General features: G+C 48.8%; 1 protein-coding gene across 1 annotated transcript in view; it reads left to right on the forward strand.

Moving 5' to 3' along the window:
- The window catches only part of IL17RC (interleukin 17 receptor C), a 45,060-nt gene that overhangs the window by 18,370 nt on the left and 13,205 nt on the right, over positions 1-13,485 (forward strand). Inside the window, exons 9-12 of the mRNA XM_056846576.1 lie at positions 1,215-1,265; positions 4,125-4,170; positions 6,634-6,752; positions 6,858-6,917. Of these exons, the coding sequence (XP_056702554.1) occupies positions 1,215-1,265; positions 4,125-4,170; positions 6,634-6,752; positions 6,858-6,917 (276 nt within the window). The remainder of the gene's footprint in view (positions 1-1,214; positions 1,266-4,124; positions 4,171-6,633; positions 6,753-6,857; positions 6,918-13,485) is intronic.

The raw sequence follows: 13,485 nt of genomic DNA on the forward strand, positions 1-13,485 counted from the left end.
CAGCTAATGGTGGGGAGGAGAAATGTGGGCGAGGTGGGGAAGGAAGGGTTGGAGACCAATGTTGCATACATGTGGGGAATGCTAGCCTGCAGGTGAAGTAAGATTAGTAGTATAATTTATTGCGGTACTTGACCAGTATTACAAAGTTAAAACGTCATTAAAACAGCACTAGTTCAATACATCAACAACAACATAAAAAAAAAAAGCTGCATGAACATTTGAGCTAGTCAAATGGGTTTAAAACTCTGCATCAGCTTTAATATTGTTTCCCCGTGTCTTGCATATCCCAAGACAGAATTTAGCTACTTGTCTGGAGACCCAGTGGTTTCTATCAGACAATAGATATTCCAGTTTAGCCACATCAGATTCATCAAGAAATCCAACTAACACTGGCTGGAGATATTTTGATCTGGACTCCTTGTAATATGGACATCTCAGAAGCGTGTGCTCTGTAGGGGTGAAGTAAGATTTGTGTTCTATGGAAATGTGGAAATTCAGAGACCTGTGTTGGAGGAGGAGGCGACTCTTTTAAATGGGGCCCTGGACATCTGACAACCCTGCAGCAGGGCTGAGTGGATTTTGAGTGGAGCGTTTTTCTCTCTCTGGTCTTTTATGTATGGGCACTTTGACTTACTTTCTCCGCTGGTCCGACTCGGTTTTTCGTTGGGGTTATGCATGAGTTTTCTGTCCCTTAGAGATGACCTCACTCCCAGCCCGCACAATGTACAGGTCTTCCTGGTCCTGTTGTAACGCGATTCTTCGATCTTCCCTGAGATCAGCCCGGGTCAAATTGGCGCCATTTCCATGCATAAGCCAAAGTGCGGGAGAGGGGAGCTGGACAGGGGAAGGGGTGATGTTTTTCTCACCGTGAGCACTACAGCCAATTACAAAGCTGTGTTTACAAGGGGTGAGGACTCAGATGCTTCCGGATTTCTGCTGGTGATTCTGAAGTACTCTGTAACCCCAGGACTTTCTCCAGGGCAAACAACAACATGGAAAGCATTTTTTAGGATTCGTAACAGAAAAGTGTGGGTCAAGAGAGCATCGGACCCCAGGTAAAACTCCCATGCCCAAAAGACCTCTGTCTCTCTCTCTCGCTCCTTCTTTCTGTGGTATGGGTACTGGTGTGTGCATAAGTAAGTGGTGCATAAAGATCTCGGGCTGCAGCCTTTGCCGGAGAATCCAACATAACAAAGTCTTTCCAAACCTTGTAGGAGCTCCAGGAATTTCCCGGCCTGAGACCCCATCCCAATCTTTGTGTGCAGGTAGGAGCTGCATCATCTGAAACATCCAAAGCAACTTCTGCAACTAGCTGCTAGGGAGGGATCATTCACAGGGATGGATTGAGATGGTTTGGTACCTGAAGCATCATAATGATTTCTTTTCACAGTTCAGGGCCAGAGCTCATTTTACTTTTTTTTTAATGATACCTTGAGAAAGAGAGTGGAATTATATCCCCAAGAGTAGCTGGGTTAGTGGTCTGTTGCTGCAAAAATAAACTGGAATCCTGGGGTACTTTATTGTAGCATAGGTTTTCATAGGTTAAAAAGGTAAAGGTGGTCCCCTGTGCAAGCACCGGGTCATTACTGACCCATGGGGTGACGTCAAATCATGTTTACTAGGCAGACTATGTCTACGGGGTGGTTTGCCATTGCCTTCCCCAGTCTTCTACGCTTTACCCCCAGCAAGCTGGGTACTCATTTTACCAACCTCAGAAGGATGGAAGGCTGAACCTTGAGCCAACTACCTAAAACTGACTTCTGTTGGGATTGAACTCAGGTTGATAAGCATCATAAGCGTGATTTGAACTAACTAGAAAGCGGAGATTCCTGATATTAGTTGTAGGAGGTGGAAAAACCAAATGCGCTTTGCTTTTATCAGTAGACAGAACAGTTGCAGGGAGTGGGGGGTGGGGGTTGAGCTGATCAGCACAGCAGTTTCTGTGTCCTAGGCTTAAAAAGGCCAGTTGCCAACTATGGCCTGTTAAAGAAGCACAAAGTCCATTTCCCAGCAATTTCCCTGAAAGCCGTATCTCTTTGTTACGATAATTGCTTATCGGCTTTCAACAGCCAAGACTAATTTCTCCTCTTGAATGGATGCTGTGAGCTAAACATCTTCCTTGCAGCGCATGTTATAAACCAAGGCTACTACTCTACGTTCAATTATCTGTTACAGGCTAGATATCTTTTGCTCCTTTGCGAGTGACGTGAGATGCATCTTGAAATTTCTAGCAAAATTATGTCTTTCTGTCCACCGAGAATGTGTAGGGAGTGTCCTTGTGGATTATTTTACCTCCCTGCCTTCCGGAACAGGTATTTAGCCTTCCTGCAACACTGCTGATTCACCCAATTGCTTTGGGAAAGCGTCTTTCAGCATGTGCTTGTTTGCTTGCACAATATCAAGGCCACATAAATCTGTTGCCATGAGCACAAATTACCAGCTTCAGGAGGCGTTCTGAGATGTGTGAGAAAATCTAGGCATCTGGCACTGTTTCCTATCCACTGACGGAAGAGCGGGCAAACACGTGGTACAGCAAAATCAGGAAGATTGCCAATGTATAGGAAGGCAGCTTCCTATTTTCAGGCTATTGTGAACGGTCTCTGTATTTTTCTTTATCATTTCCTGTGTTTGCCTGTCAAAATAAAACAGGAGTCTGGTTGTATCTTAGGTCGCCTCGCTCTCCCCACGGATTCCCGCGCTTTCCCCCTGTGTTTTCTGGATTCTTGTTTAGCCAGCATCCAGAAAACGCAGGGGGGAAACGCGGGGAGAGCAAGGCAACCTCTGACGGTCGGAAAATGCAAGCATAATCAAAGCAAAGCTTCGAAGAAGTTGGCAGGTGTCTGCGAGGAAACAGCCATGCATAAATGTCCTTAAAAATTAACAGAATGTAGTCTGCCATAAGCATTTGTGGCCCTAACCTGGATAGTCCCAGGCTAGCCCAATTTCTTCAGATCTCAGAAGCTAAGCGGGGTTGTCCCTGGCTATGATTTGGATGGGAGACCTCCAAGGCATACCAGGGTCGTGATGTGGAGGCAGACAATGGCAAACCACCTCTGAATGTCTCTTGCTTTGGAAACCCCAGCAGGGGTCACCATAAGTCAGCTCTGACTTAGAATAATAGAATCATGGACTTGACGGAGCTCTCCCACTATTAGAACTGATCTTCAGGCAACAGAGATCAGTTCCCCTGGAGAAAATGGTTGCTTTGGAAGGTGGATGCTATGACATTATACCCCATTGAAGTGCCTCCCTTCTCCAAACCCTGTCCTCCTCAGGCTCCACCCCCCAGAAACCCGAGCTGGAAACCCTACTTATGCCCGCCTTTCCCAGTCCAAATCATGCCCTCTCCAGTGCCTGGGAATTTTCTGAGCAAAGAACTCCCAGTGCTTGTCTTGTTGAAAATCCTCATGGTGGCCACAAGGAGACAATGAGGATTTTAAATGTGTGAATCATAGAATTTCAAAGAGGGTAGAGAGGGAGCCTGGCTTATGGCTTCCAGAGGAGTATGCCAGGAGGCAGGGGTGACAAAGGGGAAGCCCTGGTTTCTGATGGGGGCTAGATGACTGAGGAAAGTGGAAGGGACAATCAGTGGGGAACTCCGGCCAGATCTAAGAAGGTGCTCCGGGCTTGTACCAGGAGAGGAGCTCCTTCAGATATGCGGGTCCTAGGTGGCACGTTAGGATTGTCAGCCTCCAGGTGGTGGCTGGAGATCTACTGCTATTACAACTGATCTCCAGCCGATAGAGATCAGCTCACCTGGAGAAAATGGCCGCTTCGGCAATGGGACTCTATGGCATTAAAGTCCCTCCCCGAACCCCACCCTCCTCAGGCTCCTCCCCCAAAATCTCCTGCCGGTGGCAAAGAGGGACATGGCAATCCTATGGCTTGTGTATGGCCATGAATTTTCCATTGTGACTTTGGTGTAAAATGATTTTTACTGCATTGACCCCAGAGAACAAAAGAGAAGGCATAGCAATCCAGCCCAAAGATAAACACTTATGAGTCCCACCGATTTTAAGTGGGAGGGATTTAATGGCACAATTAAATGTCTCCCAAATTGCTCAGCATTCTGTTCCCCTACCTGTCCCACCATCCCAGTGACCCATCCTTCCTCTTTGTGCCAGGTAAGGAGCAACGGAAGCACCCACCTCCAGAGTTGTCTGCAGGAGGGTAAGTGCCAGGGAACCAAGCTGAGGGTAGGGGTGGGTGGGAAAGCCAGTCAGAATTTGCTGGATGTGGTGGGGAGGCAGGGCGTGCAACTGCTGGGCCTCTGACTATGACCCCAGACCCATTTTGCTGCCACAGGCTGAGCCCGAGAGCTCAGCCCTGTCAACCACCAAGTGGCTAGTATCTAAAAGAGTGGCCCTAGAGGTTAGTTTTAATCTTTTGCTGTGGGTGTTTTAGATTATGGAATCAGGATTTTAGGTTGCTGTTGTTGAGCCGTGGTGTAGTTGTTAAGAGTGGTGGACTCTAATCTGGAGAACCGGGTTTGATTCCCCACTCCGCCACATGAAGCCTGCTGGGTAACCTTGGGCTAGTCACAGTTCTCTCCAAACTCTCTCAGCATCACCTACCTCACAAGGTGTCTGTTGTGGGGAGGGGAGGGGAAGGTAAGGTGATTGTAAGCCACTTTGAGACTCCTTAACGGTAGAGAAAAGTTGGATATAAAAATCAACTCTTCTTCTTGTTTATAACATTGATTTACAATTGTGATTGTTTTTATGAGTACTTTTTTTCTTGCATTAAAAATCTTTTGTCAGCTGTGTTGTGTATTTTAGATGGAAAAGTAGGGTACAAGTTGAGTACATCATAAGGATTTTCTAGTATATTTAGAAAGCTTTCCTGTTTATGTGGCAGGGATCTGTACCTGGGCTCAGTGGGCAAGTGAGGGTGAACCTCTGTTCAGGATTGCACTGTCAGGCTCTTAATCTCTCATGCAGAGAGGAAAATGGGCCCTATGCATGTTCAGTAGCACTAGGCTTGCCAACCTCCAGGTGGGGCCTGGCGATCTCCCAATATTACAACTGATCTCCAGACTACTGAGATCAGTTCTCCTGGAGAAAATGGCTGTGTATTTGGGTGGCCTTTATGGAGAATTGCCATCCTTCAGGTGGGGCCTGGAAATCTCCTGGAATTACAACTGCTCTCTAGGCAAAAGAGATCAGTTCCCCCGGAGAAAATGGCTGCTTTGGAAGGTGGACTCATGACAATTCCACTGAGATCCCTCCCCTCCCCAAACCCCACCCTCCACACCCAAATCACAACTAGGGTTGCCAGCTCTGGTTTGGGAAATACCTGGAGATTTTGGGGGTGGAGCCTGAGGAGGGTGGGGTTTGGAGAGGGGAGGAACTTCAATGCCATAGGGTCCAATTGCCAAAGCAGCCATTTTCTCCAGGGGAACTGATCTCTATTGGCTGGAGATCAGTTGTAATAGTGGGAGTTCTCCAGCCACCATAGGGAGGTTATCAAAAACAAAAGCAAAATTCGTGCTAACCTTGGCAATGCAAAAATGACAACAGCACTGTGGCCAAACTGAATTCTATGCAAGTAATATATCAATCCTCTATAGTGCTATCATAAAGACTCTTACAGTGCATTCCTCAACGGAATGCCTGCGCCGGGCTTAGGAGGCAACGCGGCTGCGCTGCCTCCTAAGGAGGTTTCAGCCCTGCCGAATCCTCCTCCCAGCTAAAAAATCCATGCAACCCACATAGGGTTGTACGGGAGATTTGCCACCTAAAAGGTGGCGTATCTCACCAGGAAAAAAAGGGCCGTTCCTGGGCCATAACAGCTTAGGAGGCCACTTAACAGTGGCCCCACCCCCAGCCCGGCACCGTGACGCCCCAGGAACACTTAACGGGACGCTATGATGCCCCGGGAACACCTCCCGGGACAACACCACGGCCTTTGCTGGTGGCTGGACGCCGTCGGAAGGCTCCATCGGCAGCCTGGCCCGGCCCGGCGCTGCAGCGGCTGGTGGCCGGGCCTTCTCTCCGGCGTTGGGGCCACAAACTGCAGTGTAAGTTGCTGGCACGGTGGGACCTTATGCCGGCGCGGGCCTTGGCCGGCCTCCTCAGGCACTTTCATCCTGGCCGCTGGCATGTCTCAGGAATGCACCGTTAAGGTCTCAGATGTTAAATATATTATACACACCACATATAAACCATCAATAGTGATCAATTCCAGCACTTGTTAAAGTTGTGAAAAGGGAAGTCCGGTGTCTGTCCCTTTTCAAAGGAACTTTCTTCAGTCACATGCAAGTCCGTGCTTTAGTGAAATTGACCAATCTCGGTGCCTCTCAGTCTTCTGTTGGAATCCTGAACAGAATCTTCTTGGGCACATAATGCCCCAATCATTTAAACGGAGACGCTTCGTAGCAGCTTTCCGTGCGTCAGCTGTGCCTAGTTATCGATTTATTGTTTGCATAGAATTCAGTTTGGCCACAGTGCTGTTGCTATTTTTTGCACCCCCTGGAGGGTGGCAACCCTAATCACAACCCAGAGTTGGCAACGAGAAGCCGCACCCTTTTGTTTATGCTTTGCTGAGTTTGGGAGCTGCGCTGCAGCCTGAAAGCCGGCCTGGCTCAAGCGGAATCCGGCAGGCGACACTGCCCTGTTTTTTCCTTTCTCCTAGATTCTCCAGGACGCCAGCAGCAGCTACTGCTTTGGGAGACTGTCGGCCCCCAGGGCAACTCCTCCTTCCGGGTCTTGCAGCGGGGCTCCTGGGTTCCCATGGCTCAGGCCATCAGCACAGTAAGACTTTCTCCCAGCCCTCCTCCTTTCCTCGGGCGCTGGCTTGGGTGGGGAATGCGGTTGTGAGCTTCACAGTCATTGTTGCTTTTCTCCCCCTTTCTGCAGAGAAATAGGATCCTGAGGGAGGCCCTGCAGAGGGACATGAAAGTAGGAGAGTGCACACAGGTGAGGGCTGAAAAGGGGAGATCTGGGGGTTGGGCTTTGCAGTCAGGAACTGACAAAGTTGCGTCCTGTGAAGAGGCACTCAGATTTATTGTGGGTTGCCAGCATTAGGGTCGCCAGGTCCCTCTTTGCCACCGGCAGGAGGTTTTTTTTAGGGCGGAGCCTGAGGAGGGCGGGGTTTGGGGAGGGGCTTCAATGCCATAGAGTCCCATTGCCAAGCGGCCATTTTCTCCAGGTGATCTGATCTCTATTGGCTGGAGATCAGTTGAAATAGCAGGAGATTTCCAGCTAGTACTTGGAGGTTGGCAACCCTACACACCAAGCTGGCCCATTATAATATACGGTACTCTGAGAGTGATACAATAACCAGGAGTCTTGTGGCACCTTAAAAGATGAACAAAATATTATTCTTGCATAAGCTTTCAAGGGCAAGAGCCCTGAAAGGCCTTCGGGAAAGGTATCTCCTAACTATCCTACCTAAAATTACATTTCACTATTGATAAGGAGAACCAGAGTGGTGTAGGGGTTAAGAGCGATGGACTGTAATCCAGAGAACCAGGTTTGATTCCGTGCTCCATATGAGCAGCGGACTCTAATCTGGGGAACTGGGTTTGATTCCTTTCTCCTCCACATGAAGCCTGCTGGGTGACCTTGGGCCAGTGACAGTTCTCTCAGAACTCTCTCAGCCCCACCTACCTCACAAGGTACCAGTTGTGGGGAGAGGAAGGGAAGGGAGTTGTAAGCCGGTTTGAGACTCCTTGAAGGTAGAGAAAATTGGGGTATAAAAATCAACTCATCATCTTCTTACGCCACATGAAGCCTGCTGGGTGACCTGAGGCCAGTCACAGTTCTCCCAGAACTCTCTCAGCCCAGGCGGAGGGAGGCCATGGCAAACCACCTCCCAACGTCTCTTGCCTTGAAAACTCTGTGGGGTCACCATAAGTCAGCTGTGACTTGATGGCACAAACACACATAGCACTCACAATGCTAAGGACTGAACTTGTGATTGTAACAGTTTAGGCAGTTGAAGACAGTTTTACTTAGGACTGCAATTGGCTGGTTTACTATTATTATTGGCAGTCCTTATTGGAAATTTTAAATTGTGACTTTTTAGTGAGTTTTTATACTTGTTTTTATTGTGCTTTTTATACTTGTTTTATTTATATTGTAAGCCGTCGTGAGTTCCAAAAGGGAGAAAGGCAGCCAAGAAATGCTTTAAAGAAAGAAAGAGATAAGGGCAAAAAGTATATTACGCACTAGCTGGATTTGCCTAAGGATGCAAATGTGCATACATATATCCTCTGAAGAATAAGCCAGTATTATGTAGAGTGTCAGACTAGGATCTAGGAGACCTGGGTTCGAATCTCTGCTCTGCCAGAGAAGCTCGCTGGGTGACCTTGGACATGCTCTCAGCCTAGCCTACCTCACAGGTTTGTTGTGAGGATAAAACAGAGGAGAGGAGAACGATGTAAGCCTCTCTATGTCTCCATCGGGGAAAGAAGTGGGGTACAAATGCAGTAAATAAATAAGTACATAAATAAATGAAGTTGCTCGCGTAGAGGTGTTCCACAAACAAAAATACCTGGGAATTTGAATGCTTTCCTGGTACTTCCGACACTGTCCATTGGGTGGCGCAAGTGCATCACAAACGGATCGTATAGCCTGAGGGCCATTCGTGATGGGCACAGCTAGAAAAGACGCTGCAGAGCCAATTGCAAATTTTATCACAGCATTTTATCTTCTTGCTCCCTCACAATTTCTTCAGGGTCTGCCTCTCAGCTTCATCTCCCGACTACTCATTTGCTTGATCTTTTAATCCAGCCATCGCCCGTGGCTTCTGACATGCCAGCCGGGCCTCCTTGCTTATCGTGGGAACCGCTTTTCCTCCAAACAATCTGGAAATACTTCAGGCAGCTCATCAGTGAACTCCGGTACACGGGTGGGGTGGAGATGGGCGCCCCGTGCCTTATCACCCGATTGCTCAAAGCCGCCACAGTGGCCGAAGGGACCAGAAGAACAGGCCTTGAAACTAGGGTTGCCAACCTCCAGGTGCTAGCTGGAGATCTCCTGCTGTTACAAGTGATCTCCAGCCAATAGAGATCAGTTCCCCTGGAGAAAAGGGCCGCTTTGGCAATTGGACTCTATGGCATTGAGGTCCCTCCCCTCCCCAAACCCCACCCTCCTCAGGCTCCACCCCAAAAACCTCCTGCCAATGGCAAAGAGGGAACTGGCAATCCTAGTTTCATACAAATACAAGCATTAATTGGAGTTGCCTTCCAGTGAATCGGAATAAAAGAAATGGAGGGAGGCCCCTCAAAATAAAATAAAAAACACTTGAAATTATAAATTACTGATGACAGCCAGTGTGGGCTAGCAGTTGGACTAGGAAGACCAGCGTTCAAAAAACCCATCCACAATAAATAGGGATAGTCCCAAACGTCCTAGAATTATGCAACAATCCTCCCCAGTTAGCATGTCCACATTAGTGTATAAAGGTATCCAAACAACCATGTTAGGCTATTATCAACAGTGGCCTATATCCAATCACACAGTTAAAAATTGAAGCCCCTCCCCTCCCCAAACCCCACCCTCCTCAGGCTCCACCCTCAAAATCTCCCACCGGTGGCTAAGAGGGACCTGGCAGCCCTACTTGGAACTGAGGGGCCCGTTCCCTTTCGCCAAGCCTCTTCTCCTGCTGCCTGCCTTAAGCAGCCAGAAGACTTAACTCCAATGTTAGCTCCATGCCAGAAACCTTTAGTGGGGCAAAAAGACACCATAGGAAGCAAGACAAATATCTCCATTGGCTATTTGGTTTCTGTGTCCCAGGATATTTCAGAAACATCTGATGTGGTCCATACCTCACCCTGCACCGAACATCTGGTTATACATTGGGGGAAACGGTTCCCCTGTAAACTTGCTCTTGGAAACTGCAGAATGGAGGGAACCCAACCTTTGCAGTGAGCCACCCAGCTTGTCTTTTTTTAACAGGAGGCTGACAGTGCAATCCCAGACAGAATTACGGCCTTCAAAGCCCATTGACTCCAGTGGACCTAGAATGGCATCGCTCTGCTTGGGATTGCACTGTGAGTCACACAGCTGCAGGCAGATCGCTTTCCCGAGTAAGCCGCAGCTTGTCATTTTAAGAAAATAAATTAATTCGACTTGTTGTTGGTAACAGGCAGTGGTGCCAAACCATGAGTAAGCAGCCCACGTTTCAAACAGTGAACTGGTGAGTCTTCCTACAGGGAGCTGACCTAGTCTTGCCCACCTAGCAGAGACTACGTTTGCGCGTCTGGACTGCCAGTGTGCAAAGAGCGTCCCAGGCATGCTTCGAATAAAAGGGTCCAACCCACAGCACCCCCCTGAAAAGAAATTAAGAAAGTGAGCCAGTGTGGATGAAAGGCAAAGACAGATTCTCATGACCACGTTGCCTGTGGCAAGTCATGTTCCCTTCCCACCCAAAACATGCGTCCGTGTTGAAAGAAGTCCTGCAAATCTTCCTCTATATGAGGAGACTTGGCATAAGGACATAAGAACATAAGAAAGGCCATGCTGGATCAGACCAAGGCCCATCAAGTCCAGCAGTCTGTTCACACAGTGGCCAACCAGGTGCCTCTAGGAAGCCCACAAACAAGACGACTGCAGCAGCACCATCCTGCCTGTGTTCCACAGCACCTAATATAATAGGCATGCTCCTCTGATACTACAGAGAATAGGCATGCATCTTGACTAATATTCATTTTAACTAGTAGTCATGAATAGCTGTAAGCTCCTGACCCTTCGAACCAGAAATCACCACAGAGTCATATAGAATCCAAGCAGATGGCTTTTACTGGTCAAAAAGGCAATACAGTGCATACAGGGAACTATGGCAGCTATGAGAGTCTCACTAGCCGAACGATAATATAAGGCAGTAAATGGCGGGAGATTATACAACATCAGCATACACAGACAGAGTCAACATTCCCAGGAGCAGTATTCCCAGGCCTTGGTATGTGTGGTCGGCCTTGAGGCTAGACAGTACAGTACCGACGCAGAAACAATACCGAAACCGAGATAGCAGCCTGACATCCTGCTCCCCTTAAGGCCCCCTCCCAGTCTGTAAGGGGGATGGTCTGTCCGGGTAGGCAGTGTGAAAGGCATCGATTAGTTTGGGGGCGGAGACATCTCGTGCACGAACCCATTCGTCGTAGGCGGGGGGGAAGTGTTTCCAACGGACCAAATACTGTAGGTTTCCATGGTGAACACGAGAGTCAAGGATTTTGGAGACTTCGAAGTGCTCTTCCCCCCCCACCATAATGGGCTGTTCGGGGGGCGGATCGGGATGCCATTGTGGAGAGGCCGTATGGGGCTTCAGGAGGCTAATGTGGAAAACGGGATGCACACGCCTCAGGGTTTTCGGGAGAGCTAATTCCACCGTGACAGGATTTATGACCCGTGTGATCGGGAAAGGGCCAATGAATTTAGCATTGAGTTTAAGGCACGGACGGGTGGAACGTAGGTTTTTGGTGGAAAGATAGACCAATTTACCCACTCGCAGTTCGCCCCCGGGGGAACGATGTTTATCAGCTTGTGCTTTGTATTTGCGCTTGGCTCGGTCGAGATTGCTAACGAGCCAAGGCCAAGTGGTACGGAGGGTGTGTGCCCAGGAAGCGACGTCAGGATCTCCCTCCCCCTCCACATTACTTCTGGGCGTAACAGGACCAAAATCCTGTCCATATACTGCATAGAATGGGCTAAAACCTGTAGATTGATGTACAGCATTATTGTAGGCATATTCTGCAAAAGGTAACAGTTCTACCCAGTTATCTTGGTGGTAGTTTACATAACAGCGTAAATAACATTCAAGGACAGCATTTACACGTTCAGTTTGACCATCGGTTTGAGGATGGTATGCAGTAGACAATCCTTGTTCCACCCCCACCAACTTGAGGAATGCTTTCCAAAACTTGGAAACAAAGCCACTGCCGCGGTCACAGATTATTTTGCGCGGAAACGAATGTAATTTGAAGATATGTGTCACGAAGAGGCGGGCCATTTTTTGAGCAGAGGGGATCCCTGCGCATGGAACTAAATGGATTTGCTTGGAAAACAAATCGGTAACAACCCATAATACAGTTTTTCCCCCGCTGAGAGGGAGATCAGTCATAAAGTCCATAGCAATCACTTCCCATGGTCTGGTGGGTGTTTCTAGAGGTTGCAGTAGCCCCGGGGGTTTGCCTTGTGATCGCTTCACTGTGGCGCAAACAGGGCAGCTGCGAATAAAAGAGTCAACGTCGGAACGCATTCCCCCCCACCAAAATTGTCTGCGCAATAAGTGGAGAGTTTTTAGGAATCCAAAGTGTCCAGCTGTTTTTACTCCATGAGCTAAGTGTAAGACGTCTTTTCGAAGTGCCTTGGGTACATACAATTTAGAGTCTTTGTACCATGAGCCTCCCTGTTCTATTACCCCAGGGGGTAGGGTGTGAGTGGAGCGTTCAGAAAGGCAGTGGTTCCGAAGGGTATTTAAAAAGGATTCGGAGATGGGAACCTTGGCGGGAACCCCCCCCCCCGGCTATAGTAGTCTTAGGACCAGCTATGGGGGTAGTGCTTACGTGCGGTGGTGCACAGATTGTAGGCGGTAGGGCAGCCGGTGGGGTTGGAGGAGTGGAATCGTCGGTTCGTTGTTGTTGCGAGGGTGGTTGGGTAGCCGCTCGGGTTGGAGGTGCTGGAGAACTGGATCTGGGATGCTGTTGCTGAGATCGAGTTTGCACGGCCAGTACAGGAAGGGCTCCCCTTTGCGTAGGGGTGAACAGAGAGTCAGTTGGTCTCTCGAGTTTTACCGGGTATTGTGGCAACCGGGAGAGGGCATCTGCGAGAACGTTTTGCTTCCCAGGAACATGCTTTAGGACGAAACGAAACTGAATCCTCGATAAAAGTTCGCAAATCCCAAAAACTGTTGCACTTGCTTGCGGTTGGTGGGAGGAGTCCAATCGAGAACGGCTTGGACTTTGACAGGGTCCATGCGAAGACCTTGGTGGGAGATTATGTATCCTAAAAATGTGAGCTGGCTCTGATGAAACTCGCATTTAGCCAGTTTTGCAAAGAGTTGGTGGTCGCGCAGGCGCTGCAGAACTTCTCGGACTAGAGTTACATGCTCTTCCATGGTTTTTGAATAAATAAGAATGTCGTCTAAGTAAACCACCACCCCGCGATACAGCAAGTCATGAAGAATTTCGTTGATGAGTTGCATAAAGACCCCCGAGGCCCCTTTTAATCCGAACGGCATCACGAGGAATTCATACATACCGAAACAGCTAGAGAAGGCAGTGAGGTGCTCATCTCCTTCGCGGATGCGGACTCGGTAGTAGGCTTCCACCAAGTCTAACTTGGAGAACACCCGGCCCTCCTGTAACTGTCCCAAAATATCAGATATTAATGGGATAGGATAGGCGTTGGTTTGGGTAACCGCATTGAGTTTCCTGAAGTCAATGCATAAACGAAGGTCGCCCTCTTTTTTTCGGACAAAAAACGCGGGGGCCGAGTTCGGGGCATTCGATGGGCGAATGAACCCTCTGGCGAGGTTTTTGTC

Source organism: Euleptes europaea, chromosome 1 (genome assembly GCF_029931775.1).
Source record: "Euleptes europaea isolate rEulEur1 chromosome 1, rEulEur1.hap1, whole genome shotgun sequence".
NCBI lineage: Eukaryota > Metazoa > Chordata > Lepidosauria > Squamata > Sphaerodactylidae > Euleptes > Euleptes europaea.